At 35.9% G+C, this 25,517-nt stretch overlaps 2 protein-coding genes across 6 annotated transcripts; one reads left to right on the top strand and one right to left on the bottom strand.

The window, feature by feature from the left end:
* Positions 1-1,460: 1,460 nt before the first annotated feature.
* LOC129808743 (uncharacterized) lies at positions 1,461-2,333 on the top strand. Its single transcript, XM_055858563.1, has one exon. The coding sequence runs from the start codon at positions 1,519-1,521 to the stop codon at positions 2,215-2,217; it is 699 nt and encodes a 232-aa protein (XP_055714538.1). The 5' UTR covers positions 1,461-1,518; the 3' UTR covers positions 2,218-2,333.
* A 3,074-nt stretch (positions 2,334-5,407) lies between these two features.
* LOC129808742 (uncharacterized) lies at positions 5,408-24,783 on the bottom strand. Of its 5 annotated transcripts, none has more exons than XM_055858557.1 (10): positions 24,500-24,783; positions 24,261-24,395; positions 18,250-19,065; positions 15,065-15,167; positions 11,060-11,242; positions 10,647-10,877; positions 6,647-6,819; positions 6,313-6,556; positions 6,044-6,217; positions 5,408-5,901 (listed from the first exon to the last, which is right to left on the bottom strand). In XM_055858557.1, the coding sequence occupies exons 1-10, from the start codon at positions 24,575-24,577 to the stop codon at positions 5,540-5,542; spliced, it is 2,499 nt and encodes an 832-aa protein (XP_055714532.1). In that variant the 5' UTR covers positions 24,578-24,783; the 3' UTR covers positions 5,408-5,539. The 5 variants fall into 5 exon arrangements, with proteins under 5 accessions (XP_055714532.1, XP_055714537.1, XP_055714535.1 ...); XM_055858562.1 differs by having other exon boundaries at positions 18,250-18,540; positions 24,500-24,780; XM_055858560.1 differs by lacking the exon at positions 11,060-11,242.
* Positions 24,784-25,517: the final 734 nt, after the last annotated feature.

Here is a 25,517-nt window from a genome sequence, read left to right as displayed (position 1 = left end):
ACTTACAAAAATTACTTCGACATCAATTGTCATGTTGAAGTCATTCCGGAATGCTTTCTTCTGTGGAAATGCTCAAAAAAATGTATCAAACTTCTTTAAATCAGTAAATTCTTTCGAAAGAAAACACTTCAAGACCATTTTTGATAATAAATTAAGAAACCTTTCCGGGAGTTCTAGATATTTTTTTTTTTAAAATCTCTCCGGAACATTCCGGAAGTGTTTTGTTTGAAGACAAAACTCAGAAAACGCTCTTGGCTTCAAGAAAATCTTCTAAATAATTTTAAACTCATTTTAGTGACATGAAAAGTCATTCCGGAAAGCCTTCTTCTGTGGCAATGCTTCAAGAAAATATTTCAAGACCATTTTTGATAATAAGGAACCTTTCTGGGAGTTCTAGAATTTTTTTTTAAATTTTTCCGGAACATTCCGGAAGTGTTTTCTCTAAAGACTAAACATTCTAAGTAATTTTAAATTCATTTCAGTGACATGAAAAGTCATTCCGCAATGCTTTCTTCTGTGGAAATACTTCAGGAAAATACATCAAGACCATTTTTGATTATAAGAAACCTTTCTGGGACTCTTAGAATTTTTTTTAAACCTTTCCGGAAATGTTTTGTTTGAAGACAGAATTCAAAAAAACACTCTCTTGGCTTCAAGAAAACCTTCTAAATAATTTTAAACTTATTTAAGTTATATGAAAAGTCATTCCGGAAAGCCTTCTTCTGTGGAAATGCTTCAAGAAAATACTTCAAGCCCATTTTTGATTATAAGAAACCTTTCTGGGAGTTCTAGAATTTTTTAAAAACCTTTCCGGAACATTCCGGAAGTGTTTTCTCTGAAGACAAAACTTTCTAAATAAATTCAAACTAATTTTAGTGATATGAAAAGTCATTCCGGAACGCTTTCTTCGCTTTCTTCAGTGGAAATTCTCAAAAAAAATGTATCAAAGCTCGATTAACCTCTTTAAATCAGAAAATTCCTTCGCAAGAAAATATTTCAAGACCATTTTTGATAATAAGAAACCTTCCGGGAGTTCTAGATTTTTTTTAAATATCTTTCCGGAACATTCCGGAAGTATTTTCTCTGAAGATAAAATTTTCTAATTAAATTTAAACTCATTTTAGTGATATGAAGAGTCATTCCGGAATGCTTTCCTAAAGTGAGACGTATCTTTAATCCATTTTTTATCCAATTCGGAATTTTTTTTTTAAATTCCGGAAGAATTTTCTTTCCGGAACAAGACCAATTTTACCAAGTTTAGAGGTTGATTTTGGATTTTTGAGCACTTTTCCTGAAAATAAGATCTCTTTTCGCTTGAAAATACTCCGGAAAAAAGTGCCCTGGTAGGTGTAACAGATGCAAGAGAGCAAAAATAGAAGAAAAATATTGATGATAGAGGTATGAAGTGGTAAGATGAGGTGAATCTTCCCCTCCAATGTCCATTGTTTGTCCAAGTACTTGTCCGTGGGTGTCCGGTGGGAGTTGTGGGAGTTGTCTCTTTCGGATGGTGGGGTATGTATGGAGTATAAAAGGCCCCAGTCCGCCTCAGTAGCTGGTTCAGTGCTCAAAATGTCCTCAATGTACCACGGTGTATTTCTTGTGCTATTCCTCGGTGTTGCCACAGCCCGTCCGGAGGCTGGGTACTCATACAGTGCACCCCAACGTCCTAGTTTTGCACCCCAACCAACTGCATCGGGTGCTGGATTTTCCGGAAGTGCTCAGTCCTTTGCTCCAGGACCTAGCTTTAGCGGTGGCGGTACGACACTTGTTCAGAAACACATCTATGTCCATGTACCACCACCTGAGCCCGAAGAACCCTTCCATCAACACGCCGTTGGGGGCGGTGGAGTAGCCCAGAAACACTACAAGATCATCTTCATTAAGGCACCATCACCGCCACAGCCTACACCGGCCCAGATAGCCCAGGCTGCCCAGAACAGCGAAAAGACGATCGTCTATGTCCTAGTGAAGCGTCCTGAAGCACCAGAAGACATTGTCCTACCATCAGCTGCCCCAGTTACACCATCCAAACCCGAAGTCTACTTCATCCGGTACAAGACGCAACGGGAACAGGCTCCAGCACTACCCCAACCAACCCATCCAGCCCCATCTCTGCCCCAACCCAGTCTTCTGCCCCAGACCTCAGCTCCCAGTCCAATTGGAAGGCCGGCCCAGCAATATGGACCACCAGGTGGAGCCCCAAGTGGACCCTACTAATACCCCAGCATAGACCTTAGTTAGCCAAACAACTCCGCCTGGACGTACGGTCCCAGGGAATGGAGAGAGAGCCATTCCTCAGGGACAATGTCCAGGAATTTAGAACAAATAAAGTGATTGACGGTGATAAAATATGCAAGACTTTTCTTTGCTTTAAGACCCTTCCATCAGTACCAAACATAAGGTCCTTCGATCCTCCTGACCCGAACCACAAGGGTCGATAAAGGACATTTTGGGAAACCCTAATGAAATACCATTTCTCTACTGACATCTTGACAAAAAAACTACTTAAGCCTCTCGATAGTCCCTGACCCGAGCTACAAAAGGTCAAAGTTTGAAAATTGACCTGCCTCTATCTCAGGTTCTAATCGTCTGAATTGAAGAAGTAAAGGCATTTTGGAAAGGTCTCGTGAAATGCCACTTCCCGACTGACATCTTGAAAAAAAATTCCTTAAGGTTCTCGATAAACCCTGACCCGAACTATAAAGTTTGAACTTTGAAAATTGACCTGCCTATATTTCCTGTTCTAATTGTCAGAATTTAAAACCTAAGGGCATTTTGGAAAGGTCTCGTGAAATGCCACTTCCCATTCTAACATCCCAAGTTCATAAAACCACCGCTAGGAGCGCTACTATCAAAAGAAAATTTAATGAATTTTTAATGTTAAATAACTCAAAAATTCCTTTGTGCATCGGGATGAAATTTCAGTATGTTATAGCTGAAGATTATACCTACTAAGGAAAAACATGCCTAAGTTGATCGATAGTCCCTGACCCGAGGTATAAAGGGTCAAAGTTTGAAAATTGACCTGCCTCTATCTTCGGTTCTAATGGTCTGAATTTAAAAAGTAAAGGCATTTTGGAAAGGTCTTGTGAAATGCCATCTTTCTATTGACCTCACAAGTTCATAAAACCACCGTTAGGAGCGCTACTATCAAAAGAAATTTTTTTGAATTTTCTGAAGTTAAACTCAGTCAAAAAGTTAAAACAGTCAAAAACTCCATTGTGCATCGGGATGAAATTTCAGTATGTTGTAGCCGTAGATTATACCTACAAAGTTTGAAAGCGCTGAATTGACTTGGAATGCGCTGAATTTGAATTGAAGTCGCTTTTAGGCCTTCTCAGTTCATTTCAAAATTTTATATTGCCGTATGAAAGCGCTGAATTAGTCTAAAATGCGCTGAATTTAATTTAAAGCAGTTTATAGGGGCTTTAGTTGAATTTTTTGTCAGAGTATCATCATGTGAAAGCGCTGAATTGGTTTGGAATGCGCTGTAAAGTCGCATTTAGGGGCTCTTACTTCATTTTTGAATTCTCAATTATCTTCTGAAAGCGCTGAATTGGTTTAGAATGCGAAGAATTTGAATTGAAGTCGCTTTCAAAGCTTCTTAATTTATTTTTGGGTTGTCTATTGTCATCTGAAAGTGCTGAATTTCACTTTAAATAGGTTCTAAAGCCTTCTATTGAATTATTGATATCGTTTCTATTGTTTTGGAAGTATTGGATTGATCTAGAATGCGCTGAATTGCCTTTGGATTCATTTAGAGCCTTTTTATAAGCGCTGAATTGGTCTAAAATGTAATGAATTTGATTTAAAGCACTTTAGAGGGGCCTTTGTTGAATTTTTCGTTTGAGTATCATTTTCTAAAAGCGCTGAATTTATTTAGAATTGACTTACTTACTTACTTCTTTTTTTGGGTTCTCAATTTGGCGTCTGAAAGCGCTGAATTGCTTTAAAATTCATTTAGAGTCTGTTCTGTAATCGCTGAGTCCGTCTAAAATGCGCTGAAATTTAATTTAAAGCAGTTTAGATAGGCTTTAGTTGAATTTTTCATTTGAGTATCATCCTCTGGAAGCTCTGAATTGATTCTAAATGCGCAGAATTTGAATTGAGGTAGCTTTTATTGTTTCTTATTTAATTTTTGGATTCTCAATAGTCGTTTTAAAGCGCTGAATTGCTTTAAAATTCATTTAAAGCCTGTTCTATTCCCGCTGAATTTGTCTAAAATCCGCAGAATTTGATTTAAAGCACTTTAGAGGAGCTTTTGTTGATTTTTTGTTTGATTGTCATCCTCTTAAAGCGCTGAATATCCCCATATGTAGTTTCTAAGGACTTGAATTGGTATTTTTAATTTATATTGAGCTATTTGGAAGCGCTGAATTTATTTAGAATGCGCTGAATTGATCTAAAATCCCCAGAATTTTATTAAAAGCAGTTTAGAAGGGCTTTAGTTGATTTTTTCATTTGAGTTTCATTTCTCTGGAAGCTCTGAATTGATTCTAAATGCGCAGAATTTGAATTGAGGTAGCTTTTATTGTTTCTTATTTAATTTTTTGGATTCTCAATTGTCGTCTAAAAGTGCTGAATTGCTTTAAAATTCATTCACAGCCTGTTCTATTCGCTCTGAGTCCGTCTAAAATGCGCTGAAATTTAATTTAAAGCGTTTTAAAAGAGCTTTAGTTGAATTTTTCTTTTGAGTATCATCCTCTGAAAGTGCTGAATTTATATAAAATGCGTTGAATTTTATTTAAAGTAGTTTAGAGTATCTTAGTTGAATTTTTCTTTCATTGGCATCCTCTGAAAGTGCTGAATTGGTTTAAAATGCGCTGAATTTGAACTGAGGTCGCTTTTTGGAACTCTTACTTCATTTTTTAATCCTCAATTGTCGTCTGAAAGCGCTGAATTGCTTTAGAATTCATTTAAATCCTTTTTCAAAAGCTCTGAATTTGTCTGAAATGCGCTGAAATTCGATTCAAGGCAGTTTAGAAGGACTTTAGTTGAATTTTCCCTTTGATTGGCATCCTCTGAAAGCGCTGAATTGGTTTAAAATGCGCTGAATTTGAACTGAGGTCGCTTTTAGGAACTCTTACTTCATTTTTGAATCCTCAATTGTCGTCTGAAAGCGCTGAATTTTACTTTAAATAGATTCTAGGGCCATCTATTGAATTATTCATTATGTCGGTGTTGTTTTGGAAGTATTTAATTGATTTAAAATGCGCTGAATTGGTCTAAAATCCCCAGAATTTTATTAAAAGCAGTTTAGAAGGGCTTTAGTTGATTTTTTCCTTTGATTGGCATCCTCTAAAAGCGCTGAATTGGTTTAAAATGCATTATAGTTGATTTTACTATAATTATAGTACCCAGAACTATAATGGGATAGGGTAGACAAGGGGGGTAAATTGAAACACCATCTATCTGTCAACTCATTTACTCTCAAAATACACAGCGTTTGAGCAATATTTGAAGCATTTGAAGCAAAAAGGGGGCCAAAGAAGCTTTGTGGGGGCGGTTGAGGTCGGTTTTTGAGGGGGGTATGTTGCTCTTAGAAGTCAGTGAAGGGTAGCTGAGGGGTGATTTGATCAAAGGTGACGGGTCGATAGATATCAGCACCGCGCCAGCCACGTGCTGCAGTGTTGTAGTTGCGCCATTTGCCAACTGGTGCCCCATGAATTGGCTGTGGCGTAGGCTGTGGCATCGGTTGGGGTGCCATCTGGATCACTGGAGTTGCCTTTGGGCGCTGTGGAGCATAAATTGGTGACTGTGGAGCCCTCTGGATGGCCGATGGCACCACTGGGGGTGGCTGTGGTCGTCTAATTGGGGCGGGGGGCTCCTGCGGTGGTGGTAGGTCAACTCGAGGTGGCGGAGCATAGCTATTGAGTGGTAATTCGGGCGGTGTGTAGATACCTAAGAGGAATTGAAAGGGATTTAAGGTTTTTTTTTGAATCTTCCACCTAACCTAACTTTTAATTAAGTTTTTATTTTTTGAGGTTAGGAATTAATGGCAGCAAAGCGAGAATTAAGGGAAAAAAAATGTCAATATTCTTGCCTTTTTTCTTCTCAAATGTATCTATGAGTGCCTTAACTGGTACCTTCCTGTAGTCAATTTCATTGGGATCGCTTAGAGTCCTGTCATCAGGATCATCTTGAAGATTTTCAGTGATATCCTGGATCACTTGGACTTCTTCTTCTTCTTCTTCTGGCTCAGCTTGATCTAATTTGTCTTGATTTTGGTGTTAGCAAAGCAATTGTTATGCGAATAGCCTACAACGTTTTTTTTTTTCGAATTCATCTTTGAGGTTAGGTTTTACCACTCACCTAGGGGCAAATGGGGTCTAGGTGCATTCCATCCCTGTGGCACAGATGGACGATAGGCTAGGTCCCTGGTGATCTGTGCTGGAGACGGTGGAGAACGTTGCTGGGGTAGGATTTTGGGTGATGTTGGAAGGGATCTTGGTGGTACAGTTGGCTCATGGAAGGCCCCTTCGACATTACCACCAGATTCCAAAGCTGTCTGCCATGGGCTCTTGACAATTTTCACACGGGGTTGTGCATATTTTTCCTGCAAAAAAAACATTTCCACAAAAAAGACCAAAAAAAAAACATTTTGAGGAACCATTACAAAAATGGCAGTTTTAACGGAAATTTTTACTTGAATTTGATTGAGCTTAATGGTCTGCTGGGCTCTCTGAACGCCCAAATCGGTAAAGGCTGGCGTTACAGGTGCCATATTTGTCATGGGTGTTGTAGGCTGTGATGCTCTCGATGTCTCATCAACCACCCATTTTTCTGACTTCTTGCGACGTTTAGCAAATAATTCTGCACCTAAAAAAAAATAAAACAGAAGAAAAACAGTTGGTAACTTGAAACCTTCCCTGAGGATCTTTTTGATTATAATTTTTGCCAGAGGAAAACCATTTTCTCTTGGGAATTTTTTTAAAGGAATCTTTTTTGAAGTCTCAATTGTCATCTGAAAGCGCTGAATTGGTTTTAGAATGCGCTGAATTTCAATTAAAGTCGCATTTTGGCTCGAATTTAGGTGAAAATTCTAGGAAAAACTTATTTAGTTGTCATTCCCAGGCTTTTCAGCATTAAATTTCATTCATTTTCCCGGTGATTTTCTCTTCGAGAAAAAGCCCTAAGTCACAGGAGACTTTTCCAATGGTAATTTTGAGCAATTTTCACAGAGAAAAAATATAATAGGGGCTTTGAGTTTGATTTAAAGTAGCTTAGAGGGGGTATAAATGAATTTTAAAATTTATTCTTGACCCCTGAAAGAGCTGAATTGATTTGGAATGCGCTGAATTTGAATTGAGGTCGTATTTAGGGACTCTTATTTCATTTTTGAATTTTCTATAGTCATCTGAAACCCCTGAATTGATTTGGAATGCGCTGAATTTGAATTTAGGTGTCATTTAGGGGCTTTTATTTAATTTTTGAAGTCTCAATTGTCGTCTGAAAGCGCAGAATTGGTTTGGAATGCGCTGTAAAGTCGCATTTAGGGGCTCCTTATTTCATTTTTGAATTCTTAATTATCCTCTGAAAGCGCTGAATTGGTTTAGAATGCGCTGAATTTGAATTAATGTCGTATTTAGGGACTCTTATTTTATTTTTGAAGTCTCAATTGTCGTCTGAAAGCACTAAATTGGTTTGGAATGCGCTGTAAAGTCGCATTTAGGGGCTCTTACTTCATTTTTGAATTCTCAATTATCTTCTGAAAGCGCTGAATTGGTTTAGAATGCGCTGAATTTGAATTTAGGTCGTATTTAGGGACTCTTATTTCATTTTTGAATTTTCTATAGTCATCTGAAACCCCTGAATTGGTTTAGAATGCGCTGAATTTGAATTTAGGTCGTATTTAGGGGCTTTTATTTAATTTTTGAAGACTCAATTGTCGTCTGAAAGCGCTGAATTGGTTTTAGAATGCGCTGAATTTCAATTAAAGTCGCATTTTGGCTCGAATTTAGGTGAAAATTCTAGGAAAAACTTATTTAGTTGTCATTCCCAGGCTTTTCAGCATTAAATTTCATTCATTTTCCCGGTGATTTTCTCTTCGAGAAAAAGCCCTAAGTCACAGGAGACTTTTCCAATGGTAATTTTGAGCAATTTTCACAGAGAAAAAATATAATAGGGGCTTTGAGTTTGATTTAAAGTAGCTTAGAGGGGGTATAAATGAATTTTAAAATTTATTCTTGACCCCTGAAAGAGCTGAATTGATTTGGAATGCGCTGAATTTGAATTGAGGTCGTATTTAGGGACTCTTATTTCATTTTTGAATTTTCTATAGTCATCTGAAACCCCTGAATTGATTTGGAATGCGCTGAATTTGAATTTAGGTGTCATTTAGGGGCTTTTATTTAATTTTTGAAGTCTCAATTGTCGTCTGAAAGCGCAGAATTGGTTTGGAATGCGCTGTAAAGTCGCATTTAGGGGCTCCTTATTTCATTTTTGAATTCTTAATTATCCTCTGAAAGCGCTGAATTGGTTTAGAATGCGCTGAATTTGAATTAATGTCGTATTTAGGGACTCTTATTTTATTTTTGAAGTCTCAATTGTCGTCTGAAAGCACTAAATTGGTTTGGAATGCGCTGTAAAGTCGCATTTAGGGGCTCTTACTTCATTTTTGAATTCTCAATTATCTTCTGAAAGCGCTGAATTGGTTTAGAATGCGCTGAATTTGAATTTAGGTCGTATTTAGGGACTCTTATTTCATTTTTGAATTTTCTATAGTCATCTGAAACCCCTGAATTGGTTTAGAATGCGCTGAATTTGAATTTAGGTCGTATTTAGGGGCTTTTATTTAATTTTTGAAGACTCAATTGTCGTCTGAAAGCGCAGAATTGGTTTGGAATACGCTGTGAAGTCGCATTTAGGGGCTCCTTACTTCATTTTTGAATTCTTAATTATCCTCTGAAAGCGCTGAATTGGTTTAGAATGCGCTGAATTTGAATTTAGGTGTCATTTAGGGGCTTTTATTTTATTTTTGAAGTCTCAATTGTCATCTGAAAGCGCTAAATTGGTTTAGAATGCGCTGAATTTGAATTGAAGTCGCTTTCAAAGCTTCTTAATTTATTTTTGGATTGTCTATTGTCGTCTGAAAGCGCAGAATTTCACTTTAAATAGGTTCTAGGGCTTTCTAGTGAATCATTAATTTTTTTGTTGTTTTTTTGGAAGCATTGAATAATATTCATTTTGTCGGTGTTGCTTTGGAAGTATTTAATTGATTTAAAATGCGCTGAGTTGCCTTAGAATTACTTTAGAGTCTTTTTTATAAGCGCTGAATCGGTATAAAATGCGCTGAATTTAATTTAAAGCAGTTTAGAAGGGCTTTAGTTGGAGTTTTTGTTGGATTGTCAGCGTCTGAAAGCGCTGAATTGGTTTAGAAGGTCGCTTTTAAGGGCTCTTACTTCATTTCACTTTAAAGGGATTCTAGGGCCTTCTATTGAATTATTGATTTCATTTTTATTGTTTTCGAAGTATTGAATTGATTTAGAATGCGCTAAATTGCCTATGAATTCATTTAGAGTCTGTTCTATAAGCGCTGAATTTGTATAAAATGCACAGAATGTAATTTAAAGCAATTTATAGTGGCTTTGGTTGATTTTGTTGTTTGATTGGCATCCTCTGAATGCGCTGACTATCCCTGTAAGTAATTTCTAGGGGCTTGAATTGGTATTTTTAATTTGTATTGAGTCATTTGGAAGCGCTGAATTTATTTGGAATGCGCTGAATTTGTTCAGAATGCGCAGAATTTGTTCAGAATGCACAGAATTTGAATTGAACTCATCTTTAGGGACTCTTATTTCATTTTTCAATCACTTATTGTCGTCTGAATGCACTGAATTTCAGTTTTAAATAGCTTCTAGGGCCTTCTATTTAATTATTAATTTTGTTGATGTTGTTTTTGGAAGCACTTAATTGGTTTAAAATGCGCTGAATTTAATTTAAAGCAGTTTATGGGGGGCTGTAGTTGGAATTTTTGTCAGATTGTCATTCTCTGAAGGCGCTGAATTGGTTTTGAATGCGCTGAACTTGAATTGGGATCACTTTTAGTGCTTGTCACTCCATTTTTGAATTTTCTATTGCCTTCTCAAAGCGCAAAATTCCACTTTAAATAGCTCCTAAGGCCTTTTATTTAAATATTAATTTTGTTGGTGTTGTTCTGGAAGTATTTAATTGATTTAAAAATGCGCTGAATTGGTCTAAAATGCGCTGAATTTAATTTAAAGCAGTTTATGGGGGGGCTGTAGTTGGAATTTTTGTCAGATTGTCATTCTCTGAAGGCGCTGAATTGGTTTTGAATGCGCTGAACTTGAATTGGGATCACTTTTAGTGCTTGTCACTCCATTTTTGAATTTTCTATTGTCTTCTCAAAGCGCAAAATTCCACTTTAAATAGCTCCTAAGGTCTTTTATTTAAATATTAATTTTGTTGGTGTTGTTCTGGAAGTATTTAATTGATTTAAAATGCGCTGAATTGGTCTAAAATGCGCTGAATTTGATTAAAAGCACTTGAGAGGCGCTTTAGTCGAATTGTTTTGTTTGATTGGCATCCTCTTAAAGCGCTGAATTGGTTTTAGAATGCGCTGAATTTGACTTCTTGAGGATCTAGGGTGTCATATGGTTTGTTTCGGAAACATTGAGGGGGGTTACCTTTGCCTCCAGTGGCCTGTAGGGCATTGACAACTTCAGCACAACGATCAGGTGATTGAGGTGTTGGATCTATGAGGATTCCCTGTTTTCGTAGTGTCTCGAGATCCTGCACCTGACCACGTGGATTCATAACCAATTTAAGGGGTAGCTTATCCTGATGAGTATACGATTCGTGACGTGTTGTCTCCTCGTGACTTACGCTGCTGCTGTACATCTTAACGAGACCTTTGCCTAGATTTTAGGGGTTAGAAATACAGAAAAAAAGAGAAAAAGGACACAAGAGCGAAGCTTCCGGACTCCGGACCGGGAGTCCGGAAACACCGGTCGGAGGAGAATAAATGAGAGAGAGTTCAGTGATTGAGAATAACGAAAATGGCGGGAAAGTCTTTGATTTTTGGGGTTATGCGTCTCACCTTCACCCTCGTGTACCCACTTCACAGAGCGCTTCTTCCGATTGACGTACATGGACTGCCCCTTGGAGTGTTGGTTGCTGATGTCGCTCAGCGAGTGCGATATCCTCCTGGCCAACTCCACTTGGTCCTCCACGGTGGGATGGAGTACCGGTGAGTAAAATGATGACGAAGCATACAGTTTACCTGATATAGTTTAGTATATTTGACATTAAGTCACTTACTATCCTTGGATCAATATTCCTCTTAATACACAAATTCGGAATTTATTTATTTATTTATTTATTTTTAGGTTAAATTTAGGTTGGTGTTCAGAAACAACGCAGATCTACTGAACGTCTCAATGTCTCAAAATTAAATTAAAAATTTTTTTTTAGGGTAGAGAAATATAAAAAAAAGGTGGGAAATACACTGAAATTGAAGTGAATTTTTGGGGAGAAATGGGCTAAATCTAAATTCAATGGAAATTGAGTCAAAGGTGCTTTAGATCACGAAGATTTAATTGCAATCTAAATTCACTTTATTAGAAGAAATATTCCTCTATCAAAAATTAAAAAAAAAAAACAAAAAAAAATTAAATACAATGGTTAATCAAAATTCAATAGTGTCAATTTAGATTTAGAAAAAAAATTCTCTCTATCTAGAAAGAAATAGTGAAGATATATTAATTTTTTTTAAAGAAAAATTCAATTTTGATTTAAATTTAAATTAATTTAATTTAAGATCACATCCAAATCACATTTTCGAGCTCTGACGGAATGTATTTAAATCAAAATTTGATTTATTTAAATTAATTTAATTTAAAATGAGATCCAAATCACATTTTCGAGCTCTGACGGAATGTATTTAAATCAAAATTTGATTTATTTAAATTAATTTAATTTAAAATGAGATCCAAATCACATTTTCGAGCTCTGACGGAATGTATTTAAATCAAAATTGGATTTATTTAAAATAATTTAATTTAAAATGAGATCCAAATCACATTTTCGAGCTCTGACGGAATGTATTTAAATCAAAATTTGATTTATTTAAAATAATTTAATTTAAAATGAGATCCAAATCACATTTTCGAGCTCTGACGGAATGTATTTAAATCAAAATTGGATTTATTTAAATTAATTTAATTTAAGATCCCATCCAAATCACATTTTCGAGCTCTGACGGAATGTATTTAAATCAAAATTGGATTTTACTTAAAAGAAAATTAATGTCTCCTCCATTGTTTCTTTCTATTTAGAGAGAATTTCTTCTAAATCTAAATTGACACTATTGGATTTTGATTAACTATTGTATAGTCTCACTTTAATTTTTTTCTGTTTTTTTTTTATAGGAATATCTCTTCTAATTTCGGTTGTGTAGATAGTTTAGATAGAATTTAGATAATTAAATTAAATTAAATTAAATTTGAATTTTGTGCTGAACAAAAATTAATGTTTCCTTCACTACTTCTTTTCAGACAAAGAGAATGTCCTCAGTTGAAAATCTAATTTTCACTGAAATGTTAAATTAGATTTCAAGAAAATTCTCCTTGAAGTTGTTAATCTAAATTCACTATTATTCTTTTTTTTTTTAATACTTTCTTCACACAGATTTTTTAGATCAGGAAGAATCTGTTCGAATCCAAATTCAAATGAAATGTCAATTTAGATTTGAAAGAAATTCTTGTTGTCTAAATCAAAATTTCAAAGAGATTTTGAAATCATTTATTTCAATTAAGTTTTTGACTTATTTGACTTTTAAACATATCACAACAAAGTCAATTTAGCTCAATCGAATTTGGAGTGCGAAAGAATGAGATACAGACACAAATGCGCTGAGCATTTGTTTGTGGTTTGTGAATTTTGATTTCATGAAATTTTCTGTCACATCTTTTAGATCAGATGTGCATTTTTTCTCACTCAAGTTGAACTAAATTGAATTTGGTGTGATGTTCGAAAAAAGAAGAAGAAGCATTTGAAAGAATAGGATGAAGAAGTAGTGAAGGAAACATTAATTTTTGTTCAGCACAAAATTCAAATTTAATTTAATTTAATTTAATTATCTAAATTCTATCTAAATTATCTAAACAACCGAAATTAGAAGAGATATTCCTATAAAAAAAAACAAAAAAAAAATTAAAGTGAGACTATACAATAGTTAATCAAAATCCAATAGTGTCAATTTAGATTTAGAAGAAATTCTCTCTAACTAGAAAGAAACAATGGAGGAGACATTAATTTTCTTTTAAGTAAAATCCAATTTTGATTTAAATACATTCCGTCACAGCTCGAAAATGTGATTTGGATCTCATTTTAAATTAAATTAATTTAAATAAATCCAATTTTGATTTAAATAAATTCCGTCAGAGCTCGAAAATGTGATTTGGATGTGATCTTAAATTAAATTAATTTAAATAAATCCAATTTTGATTTAAATAAATTCCGTCAGAGCTCGAAAATGTGATTTGGATCTCATTTTAAATTAAATTAATTTAAATAAATCCAATTTTGATTTAAATAAATTCCGTCAGAGCTCGAAAATGTGATTTGGATCTCATTTTAAATTAAATTATTTTAAATAAATCCAATTTTGATTTAAATACATTCCGTCAGAGCTCGAAAATGTGATTGTGTTGCAAACAATTTGAAAAGAGAAAATATGTTAATTTCTATTTTATGACATTTTTCTTTTGAATAGAAAATGCAAAATTAGGAGGGTTATGTCTCCGGCACACCTTTTAGATCAGGAAAATTTCATGAAGTCGAAATTCGAAGCCCTTTCTTTCTCATATTCTTTGCATATGTTTATCTCATTCTCTTGCACTCTTCTTCTTCTTTTAAACATCACACCAAATTCAATTTAGCTCAATCGAATTTGGTATGCGAAAAAATGAGATAGTCATATACAAAACATGTGAGAAAGAAAGGGATGCGAATTTCGTCTTCATGAAATTTTCCTGGTCTAAAAGGTGTGCCAGAGCCATTATGACTCAAATTATCTTTTCCCATTTCTGAATGAGTCTTATGTTGATTTGTCCCACTTATCTCATTGTTTCAGTCTCAAAATTCGACTGATCTAAATTGAATTTGGCGTTGATGTTTAGATGATAGAATAAAGAGGGCGATAGGATGTGAATATTGACTTCTTGAAATTGTCCTGATCCAAAAAGGGCTTCCTCCTAAAAGCCATAAAGCAGAGGTGTGCAAGAACCGTTTAAAATCGAACAAACGTCAAATGAAACTCGTACGTCTTCTTCTTCTTTCGTATGACAAAACAAAACAACAAATACATTATTTTTATAATATAAGACAAATTACAAAACAGAAACAATAAGCCTTCCTAAGTTGTCATAGACTTAAATCTAAATTTTAGTTAAATCTAAATTTTACTTAAATCTAAATTAACTCGTACGTCAAAGGTCAAAACGCTACCTGAACAAACTTATTTTGACGTTTATTCGGTTTCAAATGGTTCTTGCACACCTCTGCCATAGAGGCACATTTTGTTTTAGTCATGCATAACCTCAAATTCAAATAAAAATTGAGGTTAGATTTACATTGGGGAGGCTAGCTCGAATTTCAATGTATTTCCACAGAGTATTTGGCGTTGGATATTTGGGGCCAGGAGGCGTCACTGTCGTTTGGCCAATTTATATAACTTTTTTTTAAGGTTATGGAGTTATTAAAAAAAAATAAAGTAGTTAGATTTATTTTGGAGAGAAGTGTCATGTGGAGTGAGTTGAGGGTGAAGTCTCAGGATATTCATTTTTTTGTTTGTTGAAAAATAAAAAAAATAAAAACAAAACAAAAATATTTTTTGAGGTTATAAACAGTTGAGGTTATAGAGAGAGAGAGAGAGAGAGAGTCGAGACATCGAGAGCGGCATTTTTTTTTTTGACAGCAAAAACGTCATTTCTCAAACACTGAAGTCGTGCAATTTGTTTCTTATCTGAATGGTTTTTTTTGTGGATTTTTTTTTTTTTTTGAGAATAGAAAATATTTTGAGGTTATATTTTTGGGGCCTTACGTTGTCGCGATGGTTGAATTTCTTCGGCATCCGATGCCGGTGTGAAGATTTTCTGCAGATCAACGACTCTGGGGCCGTTTTCTTTGTCATCGCGAGCATCATCCTTGAAAAATAGAGAGATACATCGATGATTTTGACATTTCCCACAGTCACATGATGGCGCCACTATTGCTACATCCATTTTTCACATTTTTTCTTCTTTCCCAACTAACTTTTCAATGATATTTTTCTTTTTAAATTGGCAAAAACTGATTCAAAAAAAAAAAAAAAAAACGAAATATATAGAAACCACCCACCATATGCCATATCTTTCGACTAAGAGACGTAAGGAAATCCTTTTTGGCCGGATCATACCGATCGGATGGCTTAAAGCCTCGACTTTTGATCACTTGGCAATTTGTGACGCTCTGAGAGCGCCTCAAACGTGTCACAGGAGGCACCATTGTCACACAGTAAACCGATCCAAACGATAGATAAAAATAATTTCACTATTAATCCTTTCTTTTTTTCAAATAAATAATAACAACGAAACAAAAAAAAAAGAAAAAGAAGATTAAATAGAAAAGCCTCAGCGCGCCTATCCCCAAATCCCAGACAAATCGCACTCAAAGAAAAGGTATTTTTGGTGCTGAGAGATCTTTTTCACATCAATATAGTTGTCCCAAAATTAGATCACTGAGAGAGCTCTGGGGGAACATGCGCAATATTGGGACATGCGTACATGGGGAATAGGGATCAGTACTGACATCTTTTTGTCAACTGTATCAAGTGGGCTGGTTTTCTCCACCATATTACTCCCAATCTTCCAGGAAACCCGGGGAACCTGGGAATATCTAGGATTTTCCAAAGAACCAGGGGACCCTGGGAATGTGTAGAATTTTTAGAATCATTCAAGGTATCCGGGGAACCCGGAGGACTTAAGGAACCTATGCAATCTTCCAGCAAACCCGGGGAACCTGGGAATATCTAGAATTTTCTAAAGAACCCGGGGACCCCGGTGAAACCAAGAAACCTATGCAATGTTCCAGGAAACCCGGGGAACCTGGGAATATCTAGGATTTTCTAAAGAACCCGGGGACCCTGGGAATGTGTAGAATCTTTACAATCATTCAAGGTATCCGGGAAACCCGGAGGACCCAAGAAACCTATGCAATGTTCCAGGAAACCCGGGGAACCTGGGAATATCTAGAATTTTCTAAAGAACCCGGGGACCCCGGTGAAACCAAGGAACTTAGGCAATCTTCCAGCAAACCCGGGGAACCTGGGAATATCTAGGATTTTCCAAAGAATCCGGGGACCCTGGGAATGTGTAGAATTTTTAGAATCATTCAAGGTATCCGGGAAACCCGGAGGACCCAAGAAACCTATGCAATCTTCCAGCAAACCCGGGGAACCTGGGAATATCTAGGATTTTCCAAAGAACCCGGGGACCCCGGGAATGTGTAGAATCTTTACAATCATTCAAGGTATCCGGGAAGCCCGGAGGACCCAAGGAACCTATGCAATCTTCCAGGAAACCCGGGGAACCTGGGAATATCTAGAATTTTCTAAAGAACCCGGGGACCCCGGTGAAACCAAGGAACTTAGGCAATCTTCCAGCAAACCCGGGGAACCTGGGAATATCTAGGATTTTCCAAAGAATCCGGGGACCCTGGGAATGTGTAGAATTTTTAGAATCATTCAAGGTATCCGGGAAACCCGGAGGACCCAAGAAACCTATGCAATCTTCCAGCAAACCCGGGGAACCTGGGAATATCTAGAATTTTCTAAAGAACCCGGGGACCCCGGTGAAACCAAGAAACCTATGCAATGTTCCAGGAAACCCGGGGAACCTGGGAATATCTAGGATTTTCTAAAGAACCCGGGGACCCTGGGAATGTGTAGAATCTTTACAATCATTCAAGGTATCCGGGAAACCCGGAGGACCCAAGAAACCTATGCAATGTTCCAGGAAACCCGGGGAACCTGGGAATATCTAGAATTTTCTAAAGAACCCGGGGACCCCGGTGAAACCAAGGAACTTAGGCAATCTTCCAGCAAACCCGGGGAACCTGGGAATATCTAGGATTTTCCAAAGAATCCGGGGACCCTGGGAATGTGTAGAATTTTTAGAATCATTCAAGGTATCCGGGAAACCCGGAGGACCCAAGAAACCTATGCAATCTTCCAGCAAACCCGGGGAACCTGGGAATATCTAGGATTTTCCAAAGAACCCGGGGACCCCGGGAATGTGTAGAATCTTTACAATCATTCAAGGTATCCGGGAAGCCCGGAGGACCCAAGGAACCTATGCAATCTTCCAGGAAACCCGGGGAACCTGGGAATATCTAGGATTTTCCAAAGAACCCGGGGACCCTGGGAATGTGTAGAATTTTTAGAATCATTCAAGGTATCCGGGGAACCCGGAGGACTTAAGGAACCTATGCATCTTCCAGCAAACCCGGGGAACCTGGGAATATCTAGGATTTTCTGAAGAACCCGGGGACCCCGGTGAAACCAAGGAACTTAAGCAATCTTCCAGGAAACTAGGGGAACCTGGGAATATCTAGGATTTTCCAAAGAACCCGGGGACCCTGGGAATGTGTAGAATTTTTAGAATCATTCAAGGTATCCGGGAAGCCCGGAGGACCCAAGGAACCTATGCAATCTTCCAGGAAACCCGGGGAACCTGGGAATATCTAGGATTTTCCAAAGAACCCGGTGACCCTGGGAATGTGTAGAATCTTTAGAATCATTCAAGGTATCCGGGGAACTCGGAGGACTTAAGGAACCTATGCAATCTTCCAGCAAACCCGGGGAACCTGGGAATATCTAGGATTTTCCAAAGAACCCGGGGACCCTGGGAATGTGTAGAATCTTTACAATCATTCAAGGTATCCGGGAAACCCGGAGGATCCAAGAAACCTATGCAATCTTCCAGGAAACTCGAAGAACTTGAGAATATCCACAAACTGCCAAGGAATCCTTGGAATCTTCGTAGTATTTCAAGGTATCCGGGGATCCCGGAGGACCCAGAGAATCCACGGATCTTAGGCAATCTTCTAAGAAACCTGGGGTACCCGGGGAACCTGGGAATCCCCACAAATTGCCAAAGAATCTAGGCAATTTCAGGACAAGAGGTTAGGCAATCTAACCTCTTTTCTCTAACGGTTTTTTTTTCTGTTTAAAAAATTATCAAAACCTACATTAGCCATTGATGTGACTGTGGGAGGTATCTTTGGTGGTGATTCTGGGATTCTCTGTTGTGGCTGTACAGGAACAGATGGTACTGGTGCAGGTTGTTCTGGTTGTTTTGGTGGTTCCTGTTTTGGTAGTTCCGGTACCTCAATCTTCTCTGTGGTGGTGGTGATGGTGGTAGGTGGTTCCGGAACAGTTTCTTCAGTTATTTGTCGATCAATATCATTGATAATTTCATGGATAGTTGCCTTAATACTATCCTGTTTGATTTCACCATTTGTAGATGGTACATCAGTCACCTGCAATTGATCCTTAACCTCAATTTCTGCTGGTAAATTGGTTTTTTCTGGCTCATCTTCAACTTCTGCTGTCTCTTTAGCCTCAACTCTCTCTGTCTCTGATTTTCCATCATCATCATCATCATCGGGGGATTCCTCCTCTTCTCCTGACTCTTCAGCTGATCCATCTTGTTCCACTGAATCTTCATCTTTTTCCACATCAGCGCCATCTTTTTTCTCAGTATCAATTACCTCTGGGGGGGATTCTTTTGATTCCTCCTCAGGGACTTTTTTGGTATCTTCGAGTTTTTCCGGAATTTTCGGAATTTCTTCTTCCGGAATTTTTTCCGGAACCTTTTCCGGAAGTTTTTCAGGGGTTTTTATTGTTTCGGTAGGTCGTTTTTTCTTTCTAACGATTTTCCTGACAATTATGACTTCAGTGGAGGAGGATGAGGCATCATCGGCCTCTTCTTCAGCCTCCTCCTCAATTATTTCTTCCTCCTCCACTTCCTCATCGTTGCTGTCATCGCCATTGACATTTGGCGCCTGCGGGAGATAAACCATCAGCGCCATCTCTCCTTCAAAATTTTTTTTTTTGCTTTTGGTAAGCGCTCAAAATCAAAAACCAAAAAACAAAAAAAACCCAAAAACTAACAAAAATTCCAAATTCTAAGTTTTTTTTTGGCTAGAAGTAAGAGAGAGAGAGAGAGAGAGAGCAAAAGAGAGACAGAGAGATTTGGCGAACGAGAAGACAGAAGCCATAGTGAAGATAATCCAGAAAATAACTTTTTTTTTAAAATAATAAATAAAAAAATAAATTAAATTAAACATAAAAAAAAACACTTTCAAAAAAAGGGGTTAAAAACTTAAATGTATTTTTAAGGGGGTCAGGTGCCGCCCATAGAGTGAGATCTAGCGGCAATTTTATTCACCAACGGTTTATTGTTTGAAATTTGAATTTAAAAACCAAACGGCTGAGATTATTTGCAAAAGAGAGAGAGAGAGAGAAGGGAACATTCCTGGTTTGATTTTCTTTTTGGGATATATTCATCCAATGAAAATAGATTGAAACAATTTTCTTGGCAGTCGTTCATGGTTTTTCACTTGGGAGGAGGAGGAAAATTGCCGCCAAAATGACGGGAGATGTCAATAAAAATAAAATAAAACTAGAATTCGCGAATGAGTGAGAGAGAAAGAGATAGTGAAGCACAAATTAAAAAAAAAAAACTGAGCACAAACAATTTGTGGAAAACAATAAAAATAATTAAAAAATAAAATTGAAAGAGCAATATAGAACTGCCTTGAAAGAGGATAATTTAATTTAATTTTTTATTTCTCGGGAATATTTAAAATATTTTTGTAAATTGAAAAACAAAAAAAAGAAAAGGAATGAGTTGAACCCAGAACAGAGAGTGGAAAAAAAGAAAACAAAAAAAAATAATAATAATAAAAACGATCGTCAAATTAAATGTTTTATTGTCTTTTGAACAACAGAGAAAAAATGGAAAAAATAATTATTAAAACAAAAAAATAGAATTAAACCAATGAAAAAGAACAACTCTTTCTATTTTTCTTCGTTTGAATTTTCCACTCGAGCCAAAAAGAGAGAGAGAGAGAGAGTGCCAAAAGAGAGACAGAATGAGTGGGAAAATTCGAAGAAAAATTGAGAGAGAAGAATTTAAATAAAAAGCCTATATAGTGAAAATTCCTCACAATTATAATAAACATAATGCCATCAGAGCCACAAAATCTTGGACTATTTTTAGCACAGAACACACACCACACACACGAGATGATAAACAGGGTGTCTCGAGTGATTATGGCATCAATATAAATTTTCAGTTTTTTTTTTCTTTCCTAAAACAACATCTTTTCACATTAAAATTACTTTTTTTTTCTCCAAAATATCTTCTAACATTTACAAAAAAAAAAACAATCATTCAAAATACTACAAATCATTAATTTTTTGTTTTTTCTTTTTTCTCTTAATTTTTATATTTTTTTAAAAATATTTTTATTTTATTATTCAAAAAAGACAAATAGAGAAAATCCTAATAGAGAGACACAGGGTACTTTGTATTTGATACAATAACAAAAAATAAATATATATATAATAAAAAAAAATGCAGTTCTATATTACTCCTTAGGGAGAGAACTTCAAGAACAACAATTAAAAAAAAAAACAAAAAAAGGTTACAAAAAAAAGAAACAAAAACAAATAAGTCAGCACAAAAACCAAAAAAAAAAAACAATCCCAAGCAGTTATGTCTCTCTTTTTGTTGAGTACAAAAATAAATAATTAAAATAGTAGCACAAGAGCCTATCTATCTGGCGTTATCTCGAAGAAGAAGAAGATAGAAAAAGTCAAAAAAAAAGAAACACATTCGGGGACAATATTTTATTCAAATGAGAAACTTAAAAACTTTCCAAGAACAGAATTCTTTGAAAAAAAAATGGAAAAAATTACTTTAAAATATTCCCCAATAGGCCTTTTTTGGCTCATAATTCTGATTTTATTTCTTTGAAAAGAAATACAAAAGTATTTTGAGAAAAAGGGTGTCTAAATTAGAGAAATACGTGAAAATTGTAGATTTTTTTTTTCATGAAAGAGAAATGAGGACCTGTAAGGGTCGTTTTATAGGCCTTTTGGGAGGTTATAGGATGCCCTTTCCATTCTTGCAGAAAAGCATGAAAAATATCCAGCAATCGAAACGATTTTCCCCAAAAAAAATTACCAAAGAAAACGTTCTTTTTTTGAAAAAAAAAACCAAAGGCCTATAAGGTCTTTATGTAAGCCTTTTGAGGGTTTATAAGGATGCCTTTTCCATTCTTGCAGAAAGCGTAAAAAGCCCAAACAATTTTCCCCAAAAATTACCAAATTAAACTTTCTTTTTCTTTGAAGGGAAATCAAAAGCCTATAAGATTTTTCTGTAAGCCTTTTGAGGGTTTATAAGGATGCCCTTTCCATTCTTGCAAAATGCATAAAAATATCCAGAAATCGAAACGATTTTCCCCAAAAATTACCGAATTAAACTTTCTTTTTCTTTGAAGGGAAATCAAAAGCCTATAAGATTTTTCTGTAAGCCTTTTGAGGGTTTATAAGGATGCCCTTTCCATTCTTGCAAAATGCATAAAAATATCCAGAAATCGAAACGATTTTCCCCAAAAAAATTACCAAAGAAAACGTTCTTTTTTTGAGAAAAAAACCAAAGGCCTATAAGATTTTTCTGTGAGCCTTTTGAGGGCTTTATAGCATGCCTTTTCCATTCTTGCAAAATGCATAAAAATATCCAGAAATCGAAACGATTTTCCCCAAAAAAATTACCAAAGAAAACGTTCTTTTTTTGAGAAAAAAACCAAAGGCCTATAAGATTTTTCTGTGAGCCTTTTGAAGGCTTGAAGGATGCCCTTTCCATTCTTGCAGAAAAGCAGAAAAAAACCTATTTTTCCAAAAAAAAAAAAATACTGAAGGAAACTTTCTTTTTTTCTTCTTTTTCTTTGAAGGGAAATCAAAAGCCTATTAGATTTTTCTGTGAGCCTTTTGAAGGCTTGAAGGATGCCCTTTCCATTCTTTCAGAAAAGCGTAAAAAGCCCAAACAATTTTCCCCAAAAATTACCGAATTAAACTTTCTTTTTCTTTGAAGGGAAATCAAAAGCCTATAAGATTTTTCTGTAAGCCTTTTGAGGGTTTATAGGATGACCTTTCCATTCTTGCAAAATGCATAAAAATATCCAGAAATCGAAACGATTTTCCCCAAAAATTACCGAATTAAACTTTCTTTTTCTTTGAAGGGAAATCAAAGGCCTATAAGATTTTTCTGTGAGCCTTTTGAGGGTTTATAAGGATGCCCTTTCCATTCTTGCAAAATGCATAAAAATATCCAGAAGTCGAAACGATTTTCCCCAAAAAATTACCAAAGAAAACGTTCTTTTTTGAGGAAAAAACCAAAGGCCTATAAGATTTTTCTGTGAGCCTTTTGAGGGCTTATAGGATGCCTTTTCCATTCTTGCAAAATGCATGAAAAATATCCAGAAGTCGAAACGATTTTCCCCAAAAATTACCGAATTAAACTTTCTTTTTCTTTGAAGGGAAATCAAAAGCCTATAAGATTTTTCTGTGAGCCTTTTGAGGGCTTATAAGGATGCCTTTTCCATTCTTGCAGAAAAGCAGAAAAAAACCTATTTTTCCCAAAAAAAATACCGAAGGAAACTTTCTTTTTTTTTTCTTTTTCTTTGAAGGGAAAACAAAGGCCTGTAAGGTCTATCTGTGAGCCTTTTGTGCTAGAATTCTTCCCTTATTCATGGAGAGAAAATAGTAAGCACATTTTCTAATTTTTGACGAAAACTGCACCCAATGTGTAGAGGCCTTAAGGCACCAGATTGCAAAGTTTTTGAGTTTGAAAAATAAAGGCCTATAAGGGTCTTTTTGTGAGCCTTTTAGGCAAATAAATAACGTAGTATTTTGTGGACTTTGTTATTTTGGCAAAATTTGTAAAGAGCGGAAAAAGAACCTTTGAGAAAAGGAGCCTATTTTTTTTTTAGTTTGAAAGAAGAATTTTTTTTTAGAAGTGAATTGTAGTTTACTCTTCTAGATTGCAAGGCTCATCTAATAGGCCTTTTTGTTATGAAATGGACTTTTTTCGTATTTAAAAAAAAAAGTAATTTTCACATTTTCATTCAAAGTGAGAGATTTTTTTCTTTTGGAGAGGGCTGTGGAAGGCTTCTGGGTGACCTGTTAAAAGGCCTATTAACCCGTCATTTTTACGTTTTTATTCGGTTTAAAATTTCCAAAGTCGTATTAGGGAATTTTCTCAGAAGAAAATAGACTTCTAAATAAGTCATTGCAAAAATTCAAAGTGACTGAATGTTTTGCAGAAGGCTGTAAAAGGCTTCTGAATGATCTTCTAAAAAGGCCTTTTAACCTGTCATTTTTACTTAGGAAATTTCTAATGAGAAAATAGGCTTCTAATAACCATTACAAAAATTCAAAGTTACTGAATTTTTTGCAGAAGGCTCTAAAGGGCTTTTGGGTGACCTCTGAAAAGGCCTTTTAATCCGTCATTTTTTTTTATTCCTTAAAAAATTTCCAGAGTCGTCTTTGGGAATTTCTGAGGAGAATATAGGCTTTTGTGGGGGTTTTTGATAGGGCTTTTCTGTCACAATGACGCTGAATTGCGGCTATTTAGAGGCCTTTTAACGGTATTTATCGAAAAATAATTAAAAAAGGATTTCCAGAAAACAGAATACTCCAAAACAGAATTCTGATAGAGGCTATTTGATAGATTTTTTGAGGTTAGGCTCAATATAACCTCAAAATCTCTACAAGTCACCTAATTTGACGACGGTCTTTAGTGTTGCCAGATAGATAGACTCTCGAAAAAATGATTGTTTTTCTCTAAGTATTTAATAATAAGAAAAAAAAGAGAGAGAAATGTCTTTTAAATGAAGGAATCGTTAAATTTTTCTTTCTACTTTTGTCTTTAAAGGGTTACTTTTTTCCAAAAAAAAAAAAAAAGAAATTAATTAAATTTCAATACTTTTTTTTGTTCTTGCAGAAGCTTATTTTAGAATATTTTTTTGTTCTTTCATTTTGTTCTTTTTTTTTTGTCTCTGTGGTCGTTATCTTTCTTTTGAATTTTTGAATTATTTTGAGGTTAGAATTCAATTTCGGACTCAAATGAGCCAATTTGAACCGAAGACGATGCGGAGACTGACGATTTGACCATCCTTGAGGCACTCACCGAGGTCACTGAGGACTTCTGGACCTGAATGCTGGATGAGGTGACACTTGAGGATTTTTCAACACTTTCAGCCACATTCTTAGATGTCGCCACTGAGCTGGAAACCTGGCCCGTTGAGGTCTTCTGGAGGGAACTCTACAGAGGACCGCCCCCCGCGAGAACCCGAGCCCGAAAAAAGAGAGAAGCAAAACGGTTAAGGATTTAAGAGATGAAAGGAAAGGCCTATTGGGATACCTTACCTCCTGGGAACTCTCACTGATGGCCATTTGGCTCTTCTGGACAGAACTACCACCCTGTGGTACCTCGGACACCTCCATTTCTGACCACTTTCCCTTACTTTACCTCAATATTTCCCGTACTTTATTATTTTATTTTATTTTTTGACTAGTTTTCTTCTGTTTTTTTTTTTAATATGCCTTTCGTAACGGTTTTTATTTTGTGGATCAATATGGACAGATTGGATTGAATCTCAAGCAGAGCCCAACAACTCCCAGACTGGCCCAATCTCATCAAATCCAAGCTCCACTGCGCCATCCCAAAAATAACCGAAAAATCTCATGAAAAGGCGCATGATCACAGAGAAATGATTATTATTTTATCTTCTCTTTTATTTTTATTCTTATTTTTATTTTATTCTGTACTCCTGGCCAGAAGCCAAAGCACACCATCCTGTCCATCTGTTGAGATATGGCCTCCAAATATTCTCTCTCTTTCCTCTTGAATTATATATATAAAAAAAAAGAATTTCATTCATTAATTTAGTTTTCATTGAGGAGACAAATATTTATCAAATTTACCGACTGATCATTGACTCCCTAATCGATTGATAGTGGTATAGATACTTGCGGAATTTCAAGACCTTTCAAATAAATCCAAATGTACGACAATCGGTGGGTGATTTGAGGAGATATCCCCTTTCAAATCCACATTTTCTGATGTCCTTGATGCAATAAGATTTAAAAGGCCTTTTAATGGCCACAATTCAGTGTCATTGTGACAGAAAATCCCTATCAAACACCTAATAAAAGCCCATTTTCTCCTCAGAAATTCCCTAAGTGAAAATAGAGAAAAGGCCTTTTCAGAAAATCATAGCCCTTTGCAGCCTTCTTAAAAAATTCAGTCACTTTGAATTTTTGGAATTGAAATTTTCCATTGGAATTCCATGAGATTTCCCGGAGAAATGTCTAACAGAGAAGACACTTTACAATCGTTTATCGTTATTGATATTCGAAATTTTCCAAATGCAATATATTTGAA

This window comes from Phlebotomus papatasi, chromosome 5 (assembly GCF_024763615.1).
Source record: "Phlebotomus papatasi isolate M1 chromosome 5, Ppap_2.1, whole genome shotgun sequence".
Lineage (NCBI taxonomy): Eukaryota > Metazoa > Arthropoda > Insecta > Diptera > Psychodidae > Phlebotomus > Phlebotomus papatasi.
Note: the sequence above shows the minus strand (reverse complement) of the source record. Positions and strands in the feature narration are given on the sequence as shown.

What these genes read in the sequence shown, in the direction of transcription:
- LOC129808742 (XM_055858557.1), bottom strand. Translation starts at nt 24,577, where the DNA reads ATGGAGGTGTCCGAGGTACCACAGGGTGGTAGTTCTGTCCAGAAGAGC. An exon ending in CAGTCACATCAATGGCTAAT is followed by an intron (nt 15,168 to 18,249) that starts GTAGGTTTTGAT and finishes CTATTTTTCAAG; the next exon opens with GATGATGCTCGCGATGACAA. An exon ending in TTAAGCTCAATCAAATTCAA is followed by an intron (nt 6,557 to 6,646) that starts GTAAAAATTTCC and finishes TTTTTTTTGCAG; the next exon opens with GAAAAATATGCACAACCCCG.
- LOC129808743 (XM_055858563.1), top strand. Translation starts at nt 1,519, where the DNA reads ATGGAGTATAAAAGGCCCCAGTCCGCCTCAGTAGCTGGTTCAGTGCTC.